This window comes from Perissodus microlepis, chromosome 16, assembly GCF_051167445.1.
Source record: "Perissodus microlepis isolate ML-2025 ecotype Zambia chromosome 16, ASM5116744v1, whole genome shotgun sequence".
Classification (NCBI taxonomy): Eukaryota; Metazoa; Chordata; class Actinopteri; order Cichliformes; family Cichlidae; genus Perissodus; species Perissodus microlepis.
This window is the reverse complement of record NC_140476.1, coordinates 10,347,102-10,374,769: the sequence shown is the minus strand read 5'-3', so window position 1 is coordinate 10,374,769 and position 27,668 is coordinate 10,347,102. Positions and strand designations below refer to the sequence as shown.

At 37.1% G+C, this 27,668-nt stretch overlaps 6 protein-coding genes across 6 annotated transcripts; all 6 read left to right on the top strand.

Moving 5' to 3' along the window:
- Positions 1-399: 399 nt before the first annotated feature.
- Positions 400-1,344, top strand: LOC146370427 (olfactory receptor 6F1-like). The gene has a single exon (XM_084908434.1). The coding sequence runs from the start codon at positions 400-402 to the stop codon at positions 1,342-1,344; it is 945 nt and encodes a 314-aa protein (XP_084764560.1).
- A 2,858-nt stretch (positions 1,345-4,202) lies between these two features.
- Positions 4,203-5,147, top strand: LOC146370426 (olfactory receptor 4B13-like). Its single transcript, XM_084908435.1, has one exon. The coding sequence runs from the start codon at positions 4,203-4,205 to the stop codon at positions 5,145-5,147; it is 945 nt and encodes a 314-aa protein (XP_084764561.1).
- Positions 5,148-9,139: 3,992 nt separating this feature from the next.
- Positions 9,140-10,084, top strand: LOC146370425 (olfactory receptor 10Z1-like). Its single transcript, XM_084908396.1, has one exon. It carries the CDS (start codon positions 9,140-9,142, stop codon positions 10,082-10,084), a length of 945 nt encoding a protein of 314 aa, XP_084764522.1.
- A 3,296-nt stretch (positions 10,085-13,380) lies between these two features.
- LOC146370424 (olfactory receptor 10Z1-like) lies at positions 13,381-14,325 on the top strand. The gene has a single exon (XM_084908452.1). The coding sequence runs from the start codon at positions 13,381-13,383 to the stop codon at positions 14,323-14,325; it is 945 nt and encodes a 314-aa protein (XP_084764578.1).
- Positions 14,326-17,640: 3,315 nt separating this feature from the next.
- On the top strand, positions 17,641-18,585 carry LOC146370423 (olfactory receptor 10Z1-like). Its single transcript, XM_084908391.1, has one exon. It carries the CDS (start codon positions 17,641-17,643, stop codon positions 18,583-18,585), a length of 945 nt encoding a protein of 314 aa, XP_084764517.1.
- Positions 18,586-25,465: 6,880 nt separating this feature from the next.
- LOC146370422 (olfactory receptor 6C1-like) lies at positions 25,466-26,407 on the top strand. The gene has a single exon (XM_084908422.1). It carries the CDS (start codon positions 25,466-25,468, stop codon positions 26,405-26,407), a length of 942 nt encoding a protein of 313 aa, XP_084764548.1.
- The last annotated feature ends 1,261 nt before the right edge of the window (positions 26,408-27,668 follow it).

Below are 27,668 nucleotides of genomic sequence, written 5' to 3'. Positions count from 1 at the left end.
TTAGTGGATAAGATGACAGAAATGAGTGACGAAACATTTCTCTCATCCAAGTGAGATGAGAGAAATGTTTCATTCATCCAACTGACAAAACATTTCTCCCACTGAAAACGCAACGTCCAGATGAACAGAATCAACTTTTGGAGATTTACTTACCTGGACGATTGAGCATGCATGAAGACGATATTATATTATATTATATTATATTATATTATATTATATTATATTATATTATATAAACTTGTGCCATCATCAATTTTATAACTTTTTTGCCCTTCAATCAACAGAGGTCAAATTCCCAGGTGTGTGTTTGTTGTTGAGCCAAAGGCAGCATTTAAGGGAAGGTGACGAGGGAGAACAGATACTGTTAGGGATCTAGATACAGATACACAAAGAAGGTAGATGTGCCCTCTGATCATGGATAATGTGTCTATTGTAAGAATTTTTATTTTGTCAGGATTTAATGAGACAATGAATTACAGAGTACCGCTCTTGTTAACCACCTTACTGTATTATTGTGTAATTTTATTTATCAATATTTCTCTTGTGCTGCTCATTGTCTTGGATGAAAGCCTCCATGAACCTATGTACATTTTCCTGAGTAACCTTTGCATTAATGCACTTTATGGGACCACAGGTTTCTACCCAAAATTCCTTTCAGATTTACTGTCGTCTTCTCACAGAATCTCCTATGAAGGGTGCCTTTTACAAGCTTTTATCATGTATTCATTTGCTTGCTGTAATTTGTCTATTTTAGCTGTCATGGCCTTTGACAGGTATCTGGCTATATGTCGACCTCTGCACTACCACTCTTTCATGACTAAGAGGAGGCTTTCACAGCTGGTGTGTTTCTCCTGGCTGACACCTTTCTGTGTTTTTGCCATCAATGTTGTGCTTACAGCAAGACTCAAGTTATGTGGTATGAACATTCAGAGAGTCTTATGTCTAAACTGGTTAATTGTTAAACTTGCTTGTCCTGAAGCTGACACTTTTTCAAACAACATCACAGCATATGTGATACTTGTCATTAATGTGTCTCATTGGCTTTTCATAATTTGGACTTACATATATCTTATTAAAACATGTGTGAGGTCCACCGATGACAGAGTAAAGTTTACACAGACCTGTGTGCCCCATCTGACTTCTGTGATCACAAATTTCACTGTAATGGCTTTTGATTTGATGTATTTGCGCTTTGGCTCCAGAGATTTACCCCAAAGCCTCCAAAACTTCATCACTCTTGAATTTGTCATCATCCGTCCAGTTATGAATCCTCTCATGTATGGATTTAAACTCACCAAAATACGAAACAGAATCTTGAGTTTAATTTATTTGAAAGGGAAATGATTTCCATTAAGGTTAGATTTCCTTATTTAAAATAATTCAAAAATATTCAAAACAGATGCAGCAATATAAATACAAGTCTTTCTGAAGGCACTTGATTCAGAAACATGTAGTCATGTTTGCCTTGTATAAGGCAAACATATATTTGGACTAGACTAATTTTACTAATATTCTTTGTTATATTTGTCATATATGTCATATTTGCTCAATCCAGCACGAACGTTAAATGAAAACAACATTTTTTTCATGTTTTTGACTAAGAATTTCATTTGAAAAAGGATTCTGCATGATTTTTCAAGTACTGTTGTAAAATTCATCTATATACCATTCAGAAATCATCACAAATTGACATTTCATTTCTTTGCCTTGCTGTGTCTTGATGTTTAAGGTATGTTAGCTGATATATGTGCAAGTTGATTAAACAGGTTTATTTCAAAGTGTTTTAGGTTTAAAGTAAACAAAATATTGTATGAAATATTCTGTTGTAAATGGCTGGTTAGCGCAGGCATCCCTGCGTGTTACATCTCAGTTTATCACAAAGATCAGTTAACAATGCTTAATGGTTTTTTTTTTTCCAATAGACACGTTACATGTATAAATATAAGGATCAGTGTTATTAGGTTGTATTTTTTCATTAGTATTTATTTATACATATAGGGTTTTTTTTTTTATTATTTTGGTAAAATAGTAATAGTAATTGAACTGTTATACTTTTATTTGGCATTTTTTTTGTTTTTAAATTTATATGTTAATTTCTCTCTGTACATTAATTAATGACACCATAATTCTGTACTTTTTGAAATCTGATCATAACTTGGACTTACATATATCTTATTAAAACGTGTGCGAGGTCCAGAGAGGACAGGTTAAAGTTTATGCAGACCTGTGTGCCCCACCTGATCTCTTTGATGACTTTCCTGTTTTTTCTTGATCCAGTGTACATGATATCTGGCTCTACCCGTTTACCTCAAAGCCTCCAAAACTTCATCACTCTTGAATTTCTCATCATCCCTCCAGTTATGAATCCTCTCATATATGGATTTAAACTCACCAAAATACGAAACAGGATATTGGGTTTATTTTATTTTAAAAGAACTTCAAAATTAAGAGTTTCTTGTTCACCAAATAAAAATAGAGCAAAATAAAATTTCAAAAATGTACATTATTCTCTTGTACATGACAGCAAATGAAGGCCTCATAACATTAACTATAAATGCACCAAGACAACCAAGTCTCAGTAAAAAGCATTATTGTTTACTTAAATTTGACCAGACTATCAAAGCTCTAAAGACAACTAACACATATTTTACCTTTTAAAAAATTATTATTATTGTTTTTTGTTTTTTACATCTTTTCAGATGTAAACTAAAATGCATTTCCACTTCTGGTTTTAGGTTTAATCCAGGTCATCTTATCGTTTGAACTTAAGGTGTCATAATGCCATGTCTCTAACACGTTCCATTAAGATGTAAAGTGGTAAATTTATTGTCATTTACGGTAAATAGGTTTATGTTTCTCAAGTAACAGACTCATATTTATATCCTTTTTTCAAGCATAAAATGTTTGAGTCTCATGAGTGACGTGTTTACTGTGGCTCAAAGTTTAGCCAGTTTTTCGGGTGCCTCTGTAGTCTTGCTCATTGTACACTTATATCACAAAGCTAATTCAGAAAATATAACTGACATGATGTCTATATTTAACAGAATATCAGTTTCACAGTTTGCAAATTAATTCAAAGACAGGGGAAGAAAGAAGTGATTGCTTAGTAGGTTATAGATTCATGCTGCTTTAAAACTACCTTCTTTCCACAGAGCTGCTGTTAAAAAATAAAGGCCTGACAGTACTATATACACAGCAAGTGTGTTTTTGTTTATGAGTTGGCACCACAAATTGTACAAGGTTCATGTTAGCACAGAATTCTGGGCCCTATGTATAAACAGTCTCTATATATGTGACACAATGTGATGTGTGGAAGGAAGAGAGGACTCAAACACAGGACTCGCAGGCTGGTGAAGGATGTGGATGATATTTGTTGTGAAGCCAGGATGAACAGAACATGAGAAGACGGACTGACTATACCAATTGAATAAATGAATGAATGAGTGAGGGAGTGAGGGAATTAATAAATTAATGGTTGGCTGGCTGACTGGATGGACTGAACTGAAAACACACATGAGGAATGGACAGAATGACAAGACTGGGAACTGAGGGCTTAAATACACAGTGTGGAGTTGTGATATGATGTGATAACATTAGGTTGCTGCATTATAATGTGAATGTATAATATTGTTGTCAGGCCTCTGTGTAACTGTAGGAGAAAAATTGTTTGATAGAAACAGCATTAGAATAGAATAGAATAATCCTTTAATTGTCCCACAAGGGGAAATTTGGTTGTAACAGCAGCCAGAAAGACACATATAGAAACAAACAGGACACAGAACAGAAACATACACTCATCCCTGCTGGACAACATCTCCCACCCCATGCAGGAGACTGTGACAGCACTGAGCAGCTCCTTCAGTGGCAGGCTGTGGCACACACGGTGTGGGACGGAGAGATTTCGCAGGTCTTTCCTCCTCACTGCTGTCAGACTCCACAACAAAGACTTTAACTGATCAAACACACATCCACACACACTGAGTGCAATACTCTTTTTCTGACAAAGTTGTATTTTTACTCAGTTGTATAAAGCATTTGCATTCTATTTCTATCCTATTGTATATTTTATTCTATTTATTGTACTGTATATAGTATTTTATTTTATTCTATAATTAATGGGAGGTGAAGAGGGACAGCAGACATTAGTCAGGTACAGACGCAGCAGCTCAGTGCTCTGTTATGTTGTTATTTTAAAAAGGTAGATGTGCCCTCTGATCATGGATAATCAGTCTAATGAAAGAAGTCTTATTCTGTCAGGATTTAATGAGACAATGAATTTCACAGTACCCCTCTTCTCAGTTACTTTACTGTATTACTGTGTGATTTTGTTCTTCAATATTTCTCTTGTGCTTCTCATTGTCTTGGATGAAAGCCTCCATGAACCTATGTACATTTTCCTGAGTAGCTTTTGCATTAATGCACTTTATGGGACCACAGGTTTCTACCCAAAATTCCTTTCAGATTTACTGTCGTCTTCTCACAGAATCTCCTATGAAGGGTGCCTTCTACAAGCTTTTATCATGTATTCATTTGCTTGCTGTGATTTGTCTATTTTAGCTGTCATGGCCTTTGACAGGTATCTGGCTATATGTCGACCTCTGCACTACCACTCTTTCATGACTAAGAGGAGGCTTTCACAGTTGGTGTGTTTCTCCTGGCTGACACCTTTCTGTGTTTTTGCCATCAATGTTGTGCTTACAGCAAGACTCAAGTTATGTGATATAAAGATTCAGAGAGTCTTATGTTTGAACTGGTTAATTGTTAAACTTGCTTGTCCTGAAGCTGACACTTTTTCAAACAACATCACAGCATATGTGATACTTGTCATTAATGTGTCTCATTGGCTTTTCATAATTTGGACTTACATATATCTTATTAAAACATGTGTGAGGTCCAGAGAGGACAGAGTAAAGTTTACACAGACCTGTGTGCCCCATCTGACTTCTGTGATCATAAATTTCACTGTAATAACTTTTGATTCAATGTACTTGCGCTTTGGCTCCAGAGATTTACCCCAAAGCCTCCAAAACTTCATCACTCTTGAATTTCTCATCATCCCTCCAGTTATGAATCCTCTCATGTATGGATTTAAACTCACCAAAATACGAAACAGGATCTTGAGTTTAATTTATTTGAAAGGGAAATGATTTCCATTAAGGTTAGATTTCCTTATTTAAAATAATTCAAAAATATTCAAAACAGATGCAGCAATATAAATACAAGTCTTTCTGAAGGCACTTGATTCAGAAACATGTAGTCATGTTTGCCTTGTATAAGGCAAACATATATTTGGACTAGACTAATTTTACTAATATTCTTTGTTATATTTGTCATATATGTCATATTTGCTCAATCCAGCACGAACGTTAAATGAAAACAACATTTTTTTCATGTTTTTGACTAAGAATTTCATTTGAAAAAGGATTCTGCATGATTTTTCAAGTACTGTTGTAAAATTCATCTATATACCATTCAGAAATCATCACAAATTGACATTTCATTTCTTTGCCTTGCTGTGTCTTGATGTTCAAGGTATATTAGCTGATATATGTGCAAGTTGATTAAACAGGTTTATTTCAAAGTGTTTTAGGTTTAAAGTAAACAAAATATTGTATGAAATATTCTGTTGTAAATGGCTGGTTAGTGCAGGCATCCCTGCGTGTTACATCTCACTTTATCACAAAGATCAGTTAACAATGCTTAATGGTTTTTTTTTTTTTCAATAAACACGTTACATGTACAAATATAAGGATCAGTGTTATTAGGTTGTATTTTTTCAGTAGTATTTATTTATTTATATAGGGTTTTTTTTATTATTTTGGAAAAATAGTAATAGTAATTGAACTGTTACCTACTTTTATTTGGCATTTTGTTTTTGTTTTTAAATTTATATGTAAATTTCTCTCTGTACATTAATTAATGACACCATAATTCTGTACTTTTTGAAATCTGATCATATATCCCCATTGCTTGACATACTGTAGTATTTACTACTTTAAAAATTAAAGTTTTGTTTAGCATATCAAGCATAAAATTGTGCTGTTGTTGTTTTTTGAAGTTTTTCAATCCCATAGCATAAAATTAAAAAACCCCAACAAAAAACAATGCAATAAAAGTATTTTAACAGTAACTCCCTTCTCTTCTACTCCTTCCTCGCCTTAACTAGGAAGGAGGCTCTCTCAGCTGGTGTGTTTCTCCTGGCTAACACCTTTTTGCATTTTCTCCATCAATGTCCTGCTAACATCAAGACTCAAGTTGTGTGATATAAACATTCAGAGAGTCTTGTATCTAAACTGGTTAATAATTAAACTTGCTTGTCCTGATGTTGACACCTTTAGAAAAAGCAAATGTAACACTTATTGTTTATCTGTGTCATTGGCTTTTTATAATTTGGATTTACATATATCTTATTAAAACGTGTGCGAGGTCCAGAGAGGACAGGTTAAAGTTTATGCAGACCTGTGTGCCCCACCTGATCTCTTTGATGACTTTCCTGTTTTTTCTTGATCCAGTGTACATGATATCTGGCTCTACCCGTTTACCTCAAAGCCTCCAAAACTTCATCACTATTGAATTTCTCATCATCCCTCCAGTTATGAATCCTCTCATATATGGATTTAAACTCACCAAAATACGAAACAGGATATTGGGTTTATTTTATTTTAAAAGAACTTCAAAATTAAGAGTTTCTTGTTCACCAAATAAAAATAGAGCAAAATAAAATTTCAAAAATGTACATTATTCTCTTGTACATGACAGCAAATGAAGGCCTCATAACATTAACTATAAATGCACCAAGACAACCAAGTCTCAGTAAAAAGCATTATTGTTTACTTAAATTTGACCAGACTATCAAAGCTCTAAAGACAACTAACACATATTTTACCTTTTAAAAAATTATTATTATTGTTTTTTGTTTTTTACATCTTTTCAGATGTAAACTAAAATGCATTTCCACTTCTGGTTTTAGGTTTAATCCAGGTCATCTTATCGTTTGAACTTAAGGTGTCATAATGCCATGTCTCTAACACGTTCCATTAAGATGTAAATTGGTAAATTTATTGTCATTTACAGTAAATAGGTTTATGTTTCTCAAGTAACAGACTCATATTTATATCCTTTTTTCAAGCATAAAATGTTTGAGTCTCATGAGTGACGTGTTTACTGTGGCTCAAAGTTTAGCCAGTTTTTCGGGTGCCTCTGTAGTCTTGCTCATTGTACACTTATATCACAAAGCTAATTCAGAAAATATAACTGACATGATGTCTATATTTAACAGAATATCAGTTTCACAGTTTGCAAATTAATTCAAAGACAGGGGAAGAAAGAAGTGATTGCTTAGTAGGTTATAGATTCATGCTGCTTTAAAACTACCTTCTTTCCACAGAGCTGCTGTTAAAAAATAAAGGCCTGACAGTACTATATACACAGCAAGTGTGTTTTTGTTTATGAGTTGGCACCACAGATTGTACAAGGTTCAGGGATGTTAGCACAGAATTCTGGGCCCTATGTATAAACAGTCTCTATATATGTGACACAATGTGATGTGTGGAAGGAAGAGAGGACTCAAACACAGGACTCGCAGGCTGGTGAAGGATGTGGATGATGTTTGTTGTGAAGCCAGGATGAACAGAACATGAGAAGACGGACTGACTATACCAATTGAATAAATGAATGAATGAGTGAGGGAGTGAGGGAATTAATAAATTAATGGTTGGCTGGCTGACTGGATGGACTGAACTGAAAACACACATGAGGAATGGACAGAATGACAAGACTGGGAACTGAGGGCTTAAATACACAGTGTGGAGTTGTGATATGATGTGATAACATTAGGTTGCTGCATTATAATGTGAATGTATAATATTTGTTGTCAGGCCTCTGTGTAACTGTAGGAGAAAAATAGTTTGATAGAAACAGCATTAGAATAGAATAGAATAATCCTTTAATTGTCCCACAAGGGGAAATTTGGTTGTAACAGCAGCCAGAAAGACACATATAGAAACAAACAGGACACAGAACAGAAACATACACTCATCCGTGCTGGACAACATCTCCCACCCCATGCAGGAGACTGTGACAGCACTGAGCAGCTCCTTCAGTGGCAGGCTGTGGCACACACGGTGTGGGACGGAGAGATTTCGCAGGTCTTTCCTCCTCACTGCTGTCAGACTCCACAACAAAGACTTTAACTGATCAAACACACATCCACACACACTGAGTGCAATACTCTTTTTCTGACAAAGTTGTATTTTTACTCAGTTGTATAAAGCATTTGCATTCTATTTCTATCCTATTGTATATTTTATTCTATTTATTGTACTGTATATAGTATTTTATTTTATTCTATAATTAATGGGAGGTGAAGAGGGACAGCAGACATTAGTCAGGTACAGACGCAGCAGCTCAGTGCTCTGTTATGTTGTTATTTTAAAAAGGTAGATGTGCCCTCTGATCATGGATAATCAGTCTAATGAAAGAAGTTTTATTCTGTCAGGATTTAATGAGACAATGAATTTCACAGTACCCCTCTTCTCAGTTACTTGTCAAAAATGAAGATCTAGCCTTTTTGAGTAGAGTCAGAAATACACTGTATGAGCTATTCGGTTGAACATGACTTTCCATGTAGAGGAATAGAAAGAACTGTCACGGTTCTGGGTCAAGAACAATATAACTTTCATACCTCACAAAATAATTCAGAGATAGAGTAGGAGGTAATTCATCTATAAGTTAGTGGATGAGATGAGAGAAATGAGTGACGAAACGTTTCTCTCATCCAAGTGAGATGAGAGAAATGTTTCATTCATCCAACTGACAAAACATTTCTCCCACTGAAAACGCAACGTCCAGATGAACAGAATCAACTTTTGGAGATTTACTTACCTGGACGATTGAGCATGCATGAAGACGATATTATATTATATTATATTATATTATATTATATTATATTATATTATATTATATTATATTATATAAACTTGTGCCATCATCAATTTTATAACTTTTTTGCCCTTCAATCAACAGAGGTCAAATTCCCAGGTGTGTGTTTGTTGTTGAGCCAAAGGCAGCATTTAAGGGAAGGTGACGAGGGAGAACAGATACTGTTAGGGATCTAGATACAGATACACAAAGAAGGTAGATGTGCCCTCTGATCATGGATAATCAGTCTAATGAAAGAAGTTTTATTCTGTCAGGATTTAATGAGACAATGAATTTCACAGTACCCCTCTTCTCAGTTACTTTACTGTATTACTGTGTGATTTTGTTTTTCAATATCTCTCTTGTGCTTCTCATTGTCTTGGATGAAAGCCTCCATGAACCTATGTACATTTTCCTGAGTAGCTTTTGCATTAATGCACTTTATGGGACCACAGGTTTCTACCCAAAATTCCTTTCAGATTTACTGTCATCTTCTCACAGAATCTCCTATGAAGGGTGCCTTCTACAAGCTTTTATCATGTATTCATTTGCTTGCTGTGATTTGTCTATTTTAGCTGTCATGGCCTTTGACAGGTATCTGGCTATATGTCGACCTCTGCACTACCACTCTTTCATGACTAAGAGGAGGCTTTCACAGTTGGTGTGTTTCTCCTGGCTGACACCTTTCTGTGTTTTTGCCATTAATGTTGTGCTTACAGCAAGAATCAAGTTATGTGATATAAACATACAGAGAGTCTTATGTCTAAACTGGTTAATTGTTAAACTTGCTTGTCCTGAAGCTGACACTTTTTCAAACAACATCACAGCATATGTGATACTTTTCGTTTATCTGTCTCATTGGCTTTTCATAATTTGGACTTACATATATCTTATTAAAACATGTGTGAGGTCCAGAGAGGACAGAGTAAAGTTTACGCAGACCTGTGTGCCCCATCTGACTTCTGTGATCATAAATTTCACTGTAATAACTTTTGATTCGATGTACTTGCGCTTTGGCTCCAGAGATTTACCCCAAAGCCTCCAAAACTTCATCACTCTTGAATTTCTCATCATCCCTCCAGTTATGAATCCTCTCATGTATGGATTTAAACTCACCAAAATACGAAACAGAATCTTGAGTTTAATTTATTTGAAAGGGAAATGATTTCCATTAAGGTTAGATTTCCTTATTTAAAATAATTCAAAAATATTCAAAACAGATGCAGCAATATAAATACAAGTCTTTCTGAAGGCACTTGATTCAGAAACATGTAGTCATGTTTGCCTTGTATAAGGCAAACATATATTTGGACTAGACTAATTTTACTAATATTCTTTGTTATATTTGTCATATATGTCATATTTGCTCAATCCAGCACGAACGTTAAATGAAAACAACATTTTTTTCATGTTTTTGACTAAGAATTTCATTTGAAAAAGGATTCTGCATGATTTTTCAAGTACTGTTGTAAAATTCATCTATATACCATTCAGAAATCATCACAAATTGACATTTCATTTCTTTGCCTTGCTGTGTCTTGATGTTCAAGGTATATTAGCTGATATATGTGCAAGTTGATTAAACAGGTTTATTTCAAAGTGTTTTAGGTTTAAAGTAAACAAAATATTGTATGAAATATTCTGTTGTAAATGGCTGGTTAGTGCAGGCATCCCTGCGTGTTACATCTCAGTTTATCACAAAGATCAGTTAACAATGCTTAATGGGTTTTTTTTTTTCAATAAACACGTTACATGTATAAATATAAGGATCAGTGTTATTAGGTTGTATTTTTTCAGTAGTATTTATTTATTTATATAGGGTTTTTTTTATTATTTTGGAAAAATAGTAATAGTAATTGAACTGTTACCTACTTCTATTTGGCATTTTGTTTTTGTTTTTAAATTTATATGTAAATTTCTCTCTGTACATTAATTAATGACACCATAATTCTGTACTTTTTGAAATCTGATCATATATCCCCATTGCTTGACATACTGTAGTATTTACTACTTTAAAAATTAAAGTTTTGTTTAGCATATCAAGCATAAAATTGTGCTGTTGTTGTTTTTTGAAGTTTTTCAATCCCATAGCATAAAATTAAAAAACCCCAACAAAAAACAATGCAATAAAAGTATTTTAACAGTAACTCCCTTCTCTTCTACTCCTTCCTCGCCTTAACTAGGAAGGAGGCTCTCTCAGCTGGTGTGTTTCTCCTGGCTAAGACCTTTCTGCATTTTCACCATCAATGTCCTGCTAACATCAAGACTCAAGTTGTGTGATATAAACATTCAGAGAGTCTTGTATCTAAACTGGTTAATAATTAAACTTGCTTGTCCTGATGTTGACAGCTTTAGAAAAAGCAAATGTAACACTTATTGTTTATCTGTGTCATTGGCTTTTTATAATTTGGATTTACATATATCTTATTAAAACGTGTGCGAGGTCCAGAGAGGACAGGTTAAAGTTTATGCAGACCTGTGTGCCCCACCTGATCTCTTTGATGACTTTCCTGTTTTTTCTTGATCCAGTGTACATGATATCTGGCTCTACCCGTTTACCTCAAAGCCTCCAAAACTTCATCACTATTGAATTTCTCATCATCCCTCCAGTTATGAATCCTCTCATATATGGATTTAAACTCACCAAAATACGAAACAGGATATTGGGTTTATTTTATTTTAAAAGAACTTCAAAATTAAGAGTTTCTTGTTCACCAAATAAAAATAGAGCAAAATAAAATTTCAAAAATGTACATTATTCTCTTGTACATGACAGCAAATGAAGGCCTCATAACATTAACTATAAATGCACCAAGACAACCAAGTCTCAGTAAAAAGCATTATTGTTTACTTAAATTTGACCAGACTATCAAAGCTCTAAAGACAACTAACACATATTTTACCTTTTAAAAAATTATTATTATTGTTTTTTGTTTTTTTACATTTTTTCAGATGTAAACTAAAATGCATTTCCACTTCTGGTTTTAGGTTTAATCCAGGTCATCTTATCGTTTGAACTTAAGGTGTCATAATGCCATGTCTCTAACACGTTCCATTAAGATGTAAATTGGTAAATTTATTGTCATTTACGGTAAATAGGTTTATGTTTCTCAAGTAACAGACTCATATTTATATCCTTTTTTCAAGCATAAAATGTTTGAGTCTCATGAGTGACGTGTTTACTGTGGCTCAAAGTTTAGCCAGTTTTTCGGGTGCCTCTGTAGTCTTGCTCATTGTACACTTATATCACAAAGCTAATTCAGAAAATATAACTGACATGATGTCTATATTTAACAGAATATCAGTTTCACAGTTTGCAAATTAATTCAAAGACAGGGGAAGAAAGAAGTGATTGCTTAGTAGGTTATAGATTCATGCTGCTTTAAAACTACCTTCTTTCCACAGAGCTGCTGTTAAAAAATAAAGGCCTGACAGTACTATATACACAGCAAGTGTGTTTTTGTTTATGAGTTGGCACCACAGATTGTACAAGGTTCAGGGATGTTAGCACAGAATTCTGGGCCCTATGTATAAACAGTCTCTATATATGTGACACAATGTGATGTGTGGAAGGAAGAGAGGACTCAAACACAGGACTCGCAGGCTGGTGAAGGATGTGGATGATGTTTGTTGTGAAGCCAGGATGAACAGAACATGAGAAGACGGACTGACTATACCAATTGAATAAATGAATGAATGAGTGAGGGAGTGAGGGAATTAATAAATTAATGGTTGGCTGGCTGACTGGATGGACTGAACTGAAAACACACATGAGGAATGGACAGAATGACAAGACTGGGAACTGAGGGCTTAAATACACAGTGTGGAGTTGTGATATGATGTGATAACATTAGGTTGCTGCATTATAATGTGAATGTATAATATTGTTGTCAGGCCTCTGTGTAACTGTAGGAGAAAAATCGTTTGATAGAAACAGCATTAGAATAGAATAGAATAATCCTTTAATTGTCCCACAAGGGGAAATTTGGTTGTAACAGCAGCCAGAAAGACACATATAGAAACAAACAGGACACAGAACAGAAACATACACTCATCCCTGCTGGACAACATCTCCCACCCCATGCAGGAGACTGTGACAGCACTGAGCAGCTCCTTCAGTGGCAGGCTGTGGCACACACGGTGTGGGACGGAGAGATTTCGCAGGTCTTTCCTCCTCACTGCTGTCAGACTCCACAACAAAGACTTTAACTGATCAAACACACATATCCACACACACTGAGTGCAATATTCTTTTTCTGACAAAGTTGTATTTTTACTCAGTTGTATAAAGCATTTGCATTCTATTTCTATCCTATTGTATATTTTATTCTATTTATTGTACTGTATATAGTATTTTATTTTATTCTATAATTAATGGGAGGTGAAGAGGGACAGCAGACATTAGTCAGGTACAGACGCAGCAGCTCAGTGCTCTGTTATGTTGTTATTTTAAAAAGGTAGATGTGCCCTCTGATCATGGATAATCAGTCTAATGAAAGAAGTTTTATTCTGTCAGGATTTAATGAGACAATGAATTTCACAGTACCCCTCTTCTCAGTTACTTTACTGTATTACTGTGTGATTTTGTTCTTCAATATTTCTCTTGTGCTTCTCATTGTCTTGGATGAAAGCCTCCATGAACCTATGTACATTTTGCTGAGTAGCCTTTGCATTAATGCACTTTATGGGACCACAGGTTTCTACCCAAAATTCCTTTCAGATTTACTGTCGTCTTCTCACAGAATCTCCTATGAAGGGTGCCTTTTACAAGCTTTTATCATGTATTCATTTGCTTGCTGTAATTTGTCTATTTTAGCTGTCATGGCCTTTGACAGGTATCTGGCTATATGTCGACCTCTGCACTACCACTCTTTCATGACTAAGAGGAGGCTTTCACAGCTGGTGTGTTTCTCCTGGCTGACACCTTTCTGCATTTTTGCCATCAATGTCGTGCTTACAGCAAGAATCAAGTTATGTGGTATAAACATACAGAGAGTCTTATGTCTAAACTGGTTAATTGTTAAACTTGCTTGTCCTGAAGCTGACACTTTTTCAAATAACATCAGTGTATATGTGATACTTTTCGTTTATCTGTCTCATTGGCTTTTCATAATTTGGACTTACATATATCTTATTAAAACATGTGTGAGGTCCAGAGAGGACAGAGTAAAGTTTACGCAGACCTGTGTGCCCCATCTGACTTCTGTGATCACAAATTTCACTGTAATGGCTTTTGATTCGATGTACTTGCGCTTTGGCTCCAGAGATTTACCCCAACGCCTCCAAAACTTCATCACTCTTGAATTTGTCATCATCCGTCCAGTTATGAATCCTCTCATGTATGGATTTAAACTCACCAAAATACGAAACAGGATCTTGAGTTTAATTTATTTGAAAGGGAAATGATTTCCATTAAGGTTAGATTTCCTTATTTAAAATAATTCAAAAATTTTCAAAACAGATGCAGCAATATAAATACAAGTCTTTCTGAAGGCACTTGATTCAGAAACATTTAGTCATGTTTGCCTTGTTTAAGGCAAACATATATTTGGACTAGACTAATTTTACTAATATTCTTTGTTATATTTGTCATAATATGACATATATTTGTCATATATGTCATATTTGCTCAATCCAGCACGAACGTTAAATGAAAACAACATTTTTTTCATGTTTTTGACTAAGAATTTCATTTTAAAAAGGATTCTGCATGATTTTTTAAGTACTGTTGTAAAATCCATCTATATACCATTCAGAAATCATCACAAATTGACATTTCATTTCTTTGCCTTGCTGTGTCTTGATGTTCAAGGTATATTAGCTGATATATGTGCAAGTTGATTAAACAGGTTTATTTCAAAGTGTTTTAGGTTTAAAGTAAACAAAATATTGTATGAAATATTCTGTTGTAAATGGCTGGTTAGTGCAGGCATCCCTGTGTGTTACATCTCACTTTATCACAAAGATCAGTTAACAATGCTTAATGTTTTTTTTTTCAATAAACACGTTACATGTACAAATATAAGGATCAGTGTTATTAGGTTGTATTTTTTCAGTAGTATTTATTTATTTATATAGGGTTTTTTTTTATTATTTTGGAAAAATAGTAATAGTAATTGAACTGTTACCTACTTTTATTTCGCATTTTGTTTTTGTTTTTAAATTTATATGTAAATTTCTCTCTGTACATTAATTAATGACACCATAATTCTGTACTTTTTGAAATCTGATCATATATCCCCATTGCTTGACATACTGTAGTATTTACTACTTTAAAAATTAAAGTTTTGTTTAGCATATCAAGCATAAAATTGTGCTGTTGTTGTTTTTTGAAGTTTTTCAATCCCATAGCATAAAATTAAAAAACCCCAACAAAAAACAATGCAATAAAAGTATTTTAACAGTAACTCCCTTCTCTTCTACTCCTTCCTCGCCTTAACTAGGAAGGAGGCTCTCTCAGCTGGTGTGTTTCTCCTGGCTAACACCTTTCTGCGTTTTCTCCATCAATGTCCTGCTAACATCAAGACTCAAGTTGTGTGATATAAACATTCAGAGAGTCTTGTATCTAAACTGGTTAATAATTAAACTTGCTTGTCCTGATGTTGACACCTTTAGAAAAAGCAAATGTAACACTTATTGTTTATCTGTGTCATTGGCGTTTTATAATTTGGATTTACATATATCTTATTAAAACGTGTGCGAGGTCCAGAGAGGACAGGTTAAAGTTTATGCAGACCTGTGTGCCCCACCTGATCTCTTTGATGACTTTCCTGTTTTTTCTTGATCCAGTGTACATGATATCTGGCTCTACCCGTTTACCTCAAAGCCTCCAAAACTTCATCACTCTTGAATTTCTCATCATCCCTCCAGTTATGAATCCTCTCATATATGGATTTAAACTCACCAAAATACGAAACAGGATATTGGGTTTATTTTATTTTAAAAGAACTTCAAAATTAAGAGTTTCTTGTTCACCAAATAAAAATAGAGCAAAATAAAATTTCAAAAATGTACATTATTCTCTTGTACATGACAGCAAATGAAGGCCTCATAACATTAACTATAAATGCACCAAGACAACCAAGTCTCAGTAAAAAGCATTATTGTTTACTTAAATTTGACCAGACTATCAAAGCTCTAAAGACAACTAACACATATTTTACCTTTTAAAAAATTATTATTATTGTTTTTTGTTTTTTTACATTTTTTCAGATGTAAACTAAAATGCATTTCCACTTCTGGTTTTAGGTTTAATCCAGGTCATCTTATCGTTTGAACTTAAGGTGTCATAATGCCATGTCTCTAACACGTTCCATTAAGATGTAAATTGGTAAATTTATTGTCATTTACGGTAAATAGGTTTATGTTTCTCAAGTAACAGACTCATATTTATATCCTTTTTTCAAGCATAAAATGTTTGAGTCTCATGAGTGACGTGTTTACTGTGGCTCAAAGTTTAGCCAGTTTTTCGGGTGCCTCTGTAGTCTTGCTCATTGTACACTTATATCACAAAGCTAATTCAGAAAATATAACTGACATGATGTCTATATTTAACAGAATATCAGTTTCACAGTTTGCAAATTAATTCAAAGACAGGGGAAGAAAGAAGTGATTGCTTAGTAGGTTATAGATTCATGCTGCTTTAAAACTACCTTCTTTCCACAGAGCTGCTGTTAAAAAATAAAGGCCTGACAGTACTATATACACAGCAAGTGTGTTTTTGTTTATGAGTTGGCACCACAGATTGTACAAGGTTCAGGGATGTTAGCACAGAATTCTGGGCCCTATGTATAAACAGTCTCTATATATGTGACACAATGTGATGTGTGGAAGGAAGAGAGGACTCAAACACAGGACTCGCAGGCTGGTGAAGGATGTGGATGATGTTTGTTGTGAAGCCAGGATGAACAGAACATGAGAAGACGGACTGACTATACCAATTGAATAAATGAATGAATGAGTGAGGGAGTGAGGGAATTAATAAATTAATGGTTGGCTGGCTGACTGGATGGACTGAACTGAAAACACACATGAGGAATGGACAGAATGACAAGACTGGGAACTGAGGGCTTAAATACACAGTGTGGAGTTGTGATATGATGTGATAACATTAGGTTGCTGCATTATAATGTGAATGTATAATATTGTTGTCAGGCCTCTGTGTAACTGTAGGAGAAAAATCGTTTGATAGAAACAGCATTAGAATAGAATAGAATAATCCTTTAATTGTCCCACAAGGGGAAATTTGGTTGTAACAGCAGCCAGAAAGACACATATAGAAACAAACAGGACACAGAACAGAAACATACACTCATCCCTGCTGGACAACATCTCCCACCCCATGCAGGAGACTGTGACAGCACTGAGCAGCTCCTTCAGTGGCAGGCTGTGGCACACACGGTGTGGGACGGAGAGATTTCGCAGGTCTTTCCTCCTCACTGCTGTCAGACTCCACAACAAAGACTTTAACTGATCAAACACACATATCCACACACACTGAGTGCAATATTCTTTTTCTGACAAAGTTGTATTTTTACTCAGTTGTATAAAGCATTTGCATTCTATTTCTATCCTATTGTATATTTTATTCTATTTATTGTACTGTATATAGTATTTTATTTTATTCTATAATTAATGGGAGGTGAAGAGGGACAGCAGACATTAGTCAGGTACAGACGCAGCAGCTCAGTGCTCTGTTATGTTGTTATTTTAAAAAGGTAGATGTGCCCTCTGATCATGGATAATCAGTCTAATGAAAGAAGTTTTATTCTGTCAGGATTTAATGAGACAATGAATTTCACAGTACCCCTCTTCTCAGTTACTTTACTGTATTACTGTGTGATTTTGTTCTTCAATATTTCTCTTGTGCTTCTCATTGTCTTGGATGAAAGCCTCCATGAACCTATGTACATTTTGCTGAGTAGCCTTTGCATTAATGCACTTTATGGGACCACAGGTTTCTACCCAAAATTCCTTTCAGATTTACTGTCGTCTTCTCACAGAATCTCCTATGAAGGGTGCCTTTTACAAGCTTTTATCATGTATTCATTTGCTTGCTGTAATTTGTCTATTTTAGCTGTCATGGCCTTTGACAGGTATCTGGCTATATGTCGACCTCTGCACTACCACTCTTTCATGACTAAGAGGAGGCTTTCACAGCTGGTGTGTTTCTCCTGGCTGACACCTTTCTGCATTTTTGCCATCAATGTCGTGCTTACAGCAAGAATCAAGTTATGTGGTATAAACATACAGAGAGTCTTATGTCTAAACTGGTTAATTGTTAAACTTGCTTGTCCTGAAGCTGACACTTTTTCAAATAACATCAGTGTATATGTGATACTTTTCGTTTATCTGTCTCATTGGCTTTTCATAATTTGGACTTACATATATCTTATTAAAACATGTGTGAGGTCCAGAGAGGACAGAGTAAAGTTTACGCAGACCTGTGTGCCCCATCTGACTTCTGTGATCATAAATGTCACTGTAATGGCTTTTGATTCGATGTACTTGCGCTTTGGCTCCAGAGATTTACCCCAACGCCTCCAAAACTTCATCACTCTTGAATTTGTCATCATCCGTCCAGTTATGAATCCTCTCATGTATGGATTTAAACTCACCAAAATACGAAACAGGATCTTGAGTTTAATTTATTTGAAAGGGAAATGATTTCCATTAAGGTTAGATTTCCTTATTTAAAATAATTCAAAAATTTTCAAAACAGATGCAGCAATATAAATACAAGTCTTTCTGAAGGCACTTGATTCAGAAACATTTAGTCATGTTTGCCTTGTTTAAGGCAAACATATATTTGGACTAGACTAATTTTACTAATATTCTTTGTTATATTTGTCATAATATGACATATATTTGTCATATATGTCATATTTGCTCAATCCAGCACGAACGTTAAATGAAAACAACATTTTTTTCATGTTTTTGACTAAGAATTTCATTTTAAAAAGGATTCTGCATGATTTTTTAAGTACTGTTGTAAAATCCATCTATATACCATTCAGAAATCATCACAAATTGACATTTCATTTCTTTGCCTTGCTGTGTCTTGATGTTCAAGGTATATTAGCTGATATATGTGCAAGTTGATTAAACAGGTTTATTTCAAAGTGTTTTAGGTTTAAAGTAAACAAAATATTGTATGAAATATTCTGTTGTAAATGGCTGGTTAGTGCAGGCATCCCTGTGTGTTACATCTCAGTTTATCACAAAGATCAGTTAACAATGCTTAATGTTTTTTTTTTTCAATAAACATGTTACATGTATAAATATATCAGTGTTATTAGGTTGTATTTTTTCAGTAGTATTTATTTATTTATATAGGTTTTTTTTTTGTTATTTTTGAAAAATAGTAATAGTAATTGAACTGTTACCTACTACTCATATATCCCCATTGCTTGACATACTGTAGTATTTACTACTTTAAAAAATAAAGTTTCTTTTATCATATCAAGCATAAAATTGTGCTGTTGTTGTTTTTTGAAGTTTTTCAATCCCATAGCATAAAATTTAAAAAAAACCCAACAAAAAACAATGCAATAATAGTATTTTAACAGTAACTCCCTTCTCTTCTACTCCTTCCTCGCCTTATCCTTCCAACTAACCCTCAGCTCTATCATATCTTCTTTCTAATAGCAGATCCTCTAAATTCAAAGTGAAATATATTCCTATAACACTTTTAAAACAATAGCTGTTGACTAAAGTGCTATCATGTAATAATAATCAAATGACAAAAAAAAACACAGGACAAAATGACAGAATTTAAGAAAGGAAAAATAAAAAGAGAAAACATGAGTAAGAAATACCACAAAAAAAAGTAATCAAATCTTCTGATTTAAAAGACAAAAAATAAAAGTGGGTTTTCAAATGGGTTTTAAAAATGTCTAATGTTGGGGTGATCCTGATGTGAAAGGGCATTTTGTTCCACAGTTTAGGAGCAGCCACAGCAAAGGCCCGATCTCCTCTGTGCCTTAATCTGGACCTCAGGAAATGTAGGAGCATGTGGTCTGCAGACCTCAGTGATCTTGAAGAATTGTACAAATTAAAAATATCAGAAAGGTACGAAAGGGCGACAATCCATGAAATACCTTAGAAACAATTAATAAGCTAAATAAAGCTTCTACAAGGATAAAGATCTGATATAATCCATTCATCTCACCTGCTGTATTATACTATTTCCAAACTGTTTGGTACAAAGATAATTCAGAGGTCAAACCAGATCATCAAGAAACTATTAATTGTAAATATAGTTTCATTTTAAAAATGTAATAATTTTAATAATTTTGAGCAATTAAAACGCTTAAAATGTAAGACGTCCCTCAAAAAGAATGAAACCATCACTACCGCTACTCCTTCCATCTTCACAGTCATATCTATCTCCTGCTCCTTCACACACATGTATTCTATACATGCTATACATATGCATACTATACATCACATCTAAAGTGCTCTTTCTTGTCATGAAGCCATACTGAAGTCATACTGCTGCTCACACATCACTCTTCCACCTTTACAGTGCACCTGTTTTATTGTTTATTGCAAAAACCTGACTTGTTGCCTGCAAAATGCAAGTAAGTACAGGGTACTGCACCTTAGTCACTCCATAACAAGACCCGCACCCTAGAAAAGTACAGGGTACTCACAGTGTACTTGTTTCATTGTTTCTTGCAAAAGCCTGACTTGATGTCCTCAAATTGCACTTAAATACAGGGTACTTTCACCTTTGTGGCAGGTTGTGTTATAATGTGTTACCTTTCATTAGTTTGCATAAATTCATTACATATGTTAAACTATAAACACTTAAAATCATATAGAGATCAGTCTCAATAAGCATATGCATTAGCGTGTTCTTCTGGTTTTTACACATTAAAATAAAAAAATGAGTGAAACTAAGCACATTTCCTGCACATTTTTTTTTAGGTTTGTGGTGGCAGATTTCTTTTCTCATGTATTAATCACATATTTAATCATATCACATTAGTTACAGTAATATCACTTTCTCACTTTATTATAGTAAGAGCACTCCTGTCACCAGGTGCATGTGGAATGTTAGCATAATGAGGCCATTGTAATGGGGGACGTTAAATATATAGAGGGACTCTATATCTAGAGTATCAGGGATGTAAATCCTTAGGTGATGGCCAAGTAGAACACTTGGCCATCCTTGGGAAGGACTCTTCTGTCCTTGGGTTTATTGTTTTTAGCACTTTGTACCGAAGCAAAGGCTGCAGAGGGGACGCCAGGCTGCAATGCCACTCTGTCTGTCTCTCTCATCATGGTCACCTAAATGCAGCGCACAGTAATGGCAGGTTTTGTAATATGCACTGTTAGTTGATTATTTACCTGCCGCATTAACGGGAGAGGACGCGCAAACGTTACCGCTGCTGCTGGGTTGAGATTCACGAGTCCGGAACGGAATTAAAAACACAACATTCATTTAAGGTTATCGCGTGTTTTGTGAACAAATGCTTTTGCATATTCGTAGTGTTTCCTCCCTTAAATGAAATATCTACTTTGCAAGTATTGCAAGTTGCCCTGTTGTCATCCATTCTCGTAAAGTATAACCAAATTTTTGAGCGTTTGAGCCACTTAGGCGCCGTGTTCCCTGCCAGGTAAATGAAGCTCCGCAACGTGGTGACGTCATTCGGGGCTACTGGAATCGATAAGGGAATTGTTTGTTAAAATGGCAAACAATTCCAAGGAATTGAAACAGTGGGAACCGGTTCTCAACAAGAACAGGGTTTCGATACCCATCCCTAGATGTAAGCATCAGTTATTAATTAAAGCCAGAAGCAGTGACTGCAGCACTGCGTGGCAAGTTCTAATCCCTATAGCATGTTGTTTCACCTAAAAGCAAAACTTTTCCTGTGATGTTTCTGGCTGATTTTAGGGTTTTGTTTTAGTACCAGGCTGATTCTGCCAGTTAAGTTTGGGTTGTTTTCTTTTTCTAAGAGAAAGACTATTTTGTTTTGTTTTTTACACTCAGACATGTCTGGAACTGGGCCTAATATGTTTTTTTTTTAACAGTGCACTTAGGAAAAAACCTGCCAGGTATTATCCCTCTGGTGGTGATATTTTGTGTGCTGATGATTTAAAAGCAGGCTTGCAAGCTTGGGAGTAAAAGCGCTATAAAATACTGTGGCGAGGTCAGACAAGGAGGAGACAGAATTACGTTTGGTCTTGCTCCCCCGCCCTCTTAGCCAGGGAGCACAGCCATTTATTTACACCTGCCAGAAGAACACTGCCGCTAGTTAACTGCTCGGCGCGGCAACAGCACAGCAACAACAACAACAACACACAGGGCGCCCTCTGACCCCGGAAGGACACACCGTCGCAGTGAGAGGGCGTCACCCGTCACTATGGTAACATAAACAAAACATAACTGTACAAACAGAACCCCGAACAGCCCTGACCCGCTACATAGCCCCCACCTAAGGGGTCAGTCGTCCCCGACGACCCCATTACCCCACACAAAGTCCTGCAAATGTCCAGGGGCCTTCTTTTGGCGCACCGGCCGGTCTCGACCGGCGGGGGAAAAGTCACTCGGATCAGAACATGGGGTGCCACCAGCATCCCCTGCCCCGGCGTCTGCCGGAGCGAGCGGTCGGTACGGTGAGAGCCTGTCCCGGTGCAACACCACCATGCGCCCCAGGCCCGGCATGCGGATGCGGTAGACCACTTCTGTTAGCCGCTCCAAGACCTCCGCCGGCCCTTGCCAGTGACTGCACAGTTTGGGGGACACTCCTCTCTTGCGGACCGGGCAGTACACCCAAACCTTGTCGCCTGGCATGAAAACCCCCCCTCGGCACTTGGCGTCGTAGGCTCTTTTCTGTCGTACTCCGGCGCTGGCCTGGGCCTGGCGGGTGTAGTCATGAACCACCTGCAGCCGCTCCCTCAGCCTCCTGTAGTAGTCCATCTCTGGCCCACCATCAATCTCCGGCTCGGGGGGGGACCCGAACACCAGATCCACAGGCGTCCGGAGCTCCCGTCCACACATGAGAGCGGCAGGTGTGCACTGGCTGGACTCCTGAACCGCAGTCCGATACGACCAAAGGACCAGGGGCAGATGTCGGTCTCAATCCCGCTGGTGGTGGCTGGTGAGAATGGGGAGCTGGGTGGCCAGCGTGCGGTTGAAGCGCTCAACCAAGCCATCGCTTTGCGGGTGGAGCGGTGTGGTTCTCGTCTTCTCCACCCCCAGCCGCCGGCAGATCTCCCCGAAGACCTTCGATTCGAAGTTACGCCCCTGGTCACTGTGGAGCTGAGCCGGGACCCCAAAACAGGTGAACATCTCCTCCACCAACTTCTCGGCCGTCGTCGTTGCGCTCTGGTCCGGCACCGCGTAGGCCTCTGGCCACTTCGTGAAATAGTCCATAGCCACCAACACATACCGGTTCCCTGACTCTGTGATGGGGAAAGGCCCTAGGACGTCCACTCCCACTCTTTCCATTGGGGCCCCCACCAGGTACTGCTGAAGGGGGGCAGTGGAGCGTTGAGTTGGGCCCTTCTGTGTCGTGCAGGTGTCACAGCAGTGCACATGAAGTTCCACATCCCGTCGACAGCCAGGCCAGTAGAACCGTCCCCTGAGGCGGCGGAGAGTTTTGGCATTCCCATAGTGTCCTGCCCCCACCGAGCCGTGGACCAGCTCAAGCACCTGTGACCGCAGCGACCGAGGCACCAACAGCTGCAGGAGATCTCTGCCCTGACCGGGGGCCCGCCATCTCCGGTACAGGAGGCCGTCGTGGGTCTCCAGATTGTTGTGCTGGGAGTAGTAGGCCTTCACCTCGGGCTCCTCCCGACACCCCCGTCCAGGCAGGGCGTTGCGCCGCCTCCAGCCAGGCCCCCACCTGAACCAACGTCCACTATCAGCAATGACTGGTAAAAACTAAGTCAACTAAGAGTGACCTAGACAACTCTAGGATGCAGCTGAACAGCTGAGGCAGTGGGGAGGTGGAAACTGGACTATGAAGTGGCCGGGGCACTGTAATGAGAGGAGAGCACAGTCAACGGGATCCAGCAGACAATCAGTGATCCTCCACAGTTAAACTGAGTTGCCTTACTTGGTTTTAGGTGGAGGGGACAGGTGGGGCGGAAGGCCCGGATGCAGTCGAGGTGTGGGGAGGCAGGCAAGTGAGTGGCGGGCCAGTTGGCAACGTCGTACCAGCAGCAGGTGGCCCAGGTCCAGGAAAGCAGGGATGAGGGAGGCAAGACCCCCACTCCAGGAGCTACCTCTGAGGACAAGAAAAACAGGTAAGTCTTCACACGGGTTCTGGACAAAGCAATCACACACCACTTGACTAACATGGGATAGCAGATACTCAGGCGATGAACGGTTGAGTGCGCAGGTCTTATATGCTGCCGGAATAATTGCCCACAGGTGGTCAGCCAGGGAGGAGCAACCGATCTCCGCCTAAAGGAGGGGGAGCCGCTGTTGGAGACCTGCAGGTACCCACCCAGACCATGACAATAACAGGTGCAGTGGCCAGAGTATTGCTGGAAAAAAATCATCCCAAGGGTGGAATCTCCAGACTGAGATTGAGACTGGGTGCTGATCAGAAGTCTTCAGAGATGAGCGAGAAGTAGGAAATATTCATGGCATAGCTAACAGCCCAAGCAGTGGTTGAGGTCAAAGGTCGTGCGGTTTGGGGCCCTACTAGTCATCATGAGAAGATTCAGGAACCACAGCAATAACCATAAAGCTGTGTTGGAACGAGAGAGTGAGGGGTGAAAAGAGCGCCCTCCTCCAACAAGGGCGTGCCAAGATCCAACTAAGCGACTGCAGAGCGAGTCTCTGTGCCAACCAAGAGGGATCAGCGAATGAATACAGATGACAACTGATTAATCAGTCAGGCAGTTACATATGTTAAACTATAAACACTTAAAATCATAGAGACATCAGTCTCAATAAGCATATGCATCAGTGCGTTCTTCTGGTTTTTACACATTAAAATAAAAAAAGAGTGAAACTAAGCACATTTCCTGCACATTTTTTTTAAGGTTATTGTTGAAAATTTCAGGGAGTAAGTCATTTTTTCTGCTTCTTTTAGGGTTAAACATTATACAGAGGCCAGGTTGTTAGTGTGAAATACATTCTCATTTACAAAATATTTAAATATTCTTATCTTTTACAATCTAAAAAGTAAAGGAAGACTCATTATAACACAGCTATATTATGTATTTTTGAAGGAAGGGAAAAGTATGTTGCTTATCAAACATATAATAACCTTAGTCACTGTGCTGATGTTTTACACTCAAAACAAAGGTCTTAATAGACAATCTATTCAAGATCTAAACTTTATTCGTAAAAGTAAATTTAATTTTTTTTTTAAATTATTCAGCTCAACAAGTGAAAGCACCACTTACATCATGCTGACTACGTAATTGTGGCTGACACAAAGTGTATATAAACCTCTGGTGACATATTTTGTCAGTTAGACAGTACACAGAGAGACTTCATTTCACCCTGACTTTAACTTGGAAAAATGTCGTTTGCTCTCAGTTTGAAATGACACCTAGTAAGGTAAACTAATATTTTATTATGGGTAATGTTTCAGTAATTACTGTTTTTACTCTCTCAGGTTTAAGTGATATTGCAAACTACAGGGTCACTCTTTTTGTTCTCACTTTACTGTGTTACTGTGTGATTTGGCTGGTAAATTTGACGATAATTGTCACAGTCATTGTGGATAAAAAACTTCATGAACCCATGTACATCTTCCTCTGCAATCTGTGTGTCAATGGACTCTATGGGACTGCTGCATTTTATCCCAAGTTTCTCTACGATCTTCTGTCCACCACTCATGTCATCTCTTATGCAGGATGCCTTTTACAGGGTTTTGTATTGCACTCTTCAGTTTGTGCAGACTTCTCTCTTCTAGTTCTCATGGCCTATGACAGATACGTGGCTATATGTCGACCTCTTGTGTACCACTCTATAATGACTACACAAAAAATTTGTATTTTTGTATTTTTTGCTTGGCTTATTCCCTTTTACCTTCTCTTCATGAGCACGATAACAACAGCAGTGTTGAGGTTATGTGGCTCACACATACCAAGAATCTACTGTATAAACTGGTTAATTAATAATCTAGCTTGCTCTGCCTCTGTAGCAAGAATTGTTATTCCCGCTTTTAATTACACCTTTTATATCGGCCATGTCCTTTTTGTTTTCTGGTCTTATGTACATCTGATCAAAACATGTCAGTCATCCAAAGAAAACTGGAACAAATTCATGCAGACATGTGTACCACATTTATTCTCTTTAACAGTTGTTGTTGTGTCTTTGCTTTTTGATTTGTTATACATGCGATTTGGCTCAAAGGAAATACCGCAAAGTTTTGAGAATTTTATGGCAATGGAAATTTTCCTCATCCCACCAATTATTAATCCTCTCATGTATGGATTTAAATTAACAAAAATAAGAAACAGAATTTTGAATTTTATATGTGGTAAAAGTTCAGCTTTGAGACTAAAGTCATGAGTGTTTCTGCAGAGAGGGGCAAAGAAATCTGTTGATATATGTACATATGTGATTTAACCGAAATGTGATCTGTAGTGTAAATGAATAGATACTATGACAGATACATATTTCCAGACTGTTTTCATTAATTGAAATATAAGTAGAATTTCCTTTTGGTTTGTACATGTTGAAATTTAAAAAAGAAAACAACACACATTGAAATTAAACACATTTCCTGTACATTATTAGTTTCTGTCTTGTATGGACAAAAAAAGGTTTCATGTAGTTACATCTTTTTCTGATGTTTAGCTTCTTTTTCTGGTTGACTACAATGTTTTTACTCACCTAGTTTTGTTATACTTAACTATAGTATCCTTGTGTCTAAAATTTTATTCTCAGGTAATTATCAAAATGCTACTAAAGCTCTGCCAGAGGTGGGAGTTGAAAAACTCTCCGACCTAGGCCTCTGCACACCTTTACTTTGAAAACAGTCTTTTGGGTTTTCTTTACATCCTAAATTAAGTGGCTGTCATCACACCAGGCTACAAAACACTGTATATCAAAACAGTAAATGCTTATGTCCTCTTCCTTGTGAAGCAAATTGTGAAAAGGAGTAACCTGCCCTGTTCCTGGCACGACCTTAAGGAGCACTGGTACTTAATCAATTAAAATTAATAATACTGTTCCAGCTGATAGCAATGAGTTCTGTTTGTAAAAATGATACCATTTATTTGAAATGTCTCCACTCAATTTGATTTGCTTTTGAATAAAAATAAATAAATTAATAAATAAACATGCAGTTTGTGGGGATAGGTTAATTGGATAATCCAAATTGCCACTAGGTGTGAATGTGCGAGTGAATGTGAGTGTGAATGGTTGTCTGTCCTTGTGTGTTAGCCCTGCGACAGACTAGCGACCTGTCCAGGGTGTATCCCGCCTCTCGCCCTATGACAGCTGGGATTGGCTCCAGCACCCCCCGCGACCCTGAAAAGGATAAGCGGTAGCGAATGGATGGATGGATGGAATAAATAAAGACTGGAACGTCCTAACCACAGAGCAAAGATCAACAAAAAGCAGCCAAGCATAACTTGTGGGTCTTCAAGGTAATTTAAAAATAAAAATGTCATGCTATTTATAACATCAGCTGTACCCTATCCTTGTAAACTATATTGGATCTTGCCTTCTGTTTACATTTTCCTTTAAGACACCTAAAACACATTTATTAAAACATTTTATAACTAATGGTGTTACTGTTGGTATGAGTCTAGAGTCATTTCTAAGA

Excerpts from the sequence above, each read along its gene's own strand:
- LOC146370423 (XM_084908391.1), top strand. The coding sequence starts at position 17,641 with ATGTGCCCTCTGATCATGGATAATCAGTCTAATGAAAGAAGTTTTATT.
- LOC146370426 (XM_084908435.1), top strand. The coding sequence starts at position 4,203 with ATGTGCCCTCTGATCATGGATAATCAGTCTAATGAAAGAAGTCTTATT.
- LOC146370427 (XM_084908434.1), top strand. The coding sequence starts at position 400 with ATGTGCCCTCTGATCATGGATAATGTGTCTATTGTAAGAATTTTTATT.
- LOC146370425 (XM_084908396.1), top strand. The coding sequence starts at position 9,140 with ATGTGCCCTCTGATCATGGATAATCAGTCTAATGAAAGAAGTTTTATT.
- LOC146370424 (XM_084908452.1), top strand. The coding sequence starts at position 13,381 with ATGTGCCCTCTGATCATGGATAATCAGTCTAATGAAAGAAGTTTTATT.
- LOC146370422 (XM_084908422.1), top strand. The coding sequence starts at position 25,466 with ATGGGTAATGTTTCAGTAATTACTGTTTTTACTCTCTCAGGTTTAAGT.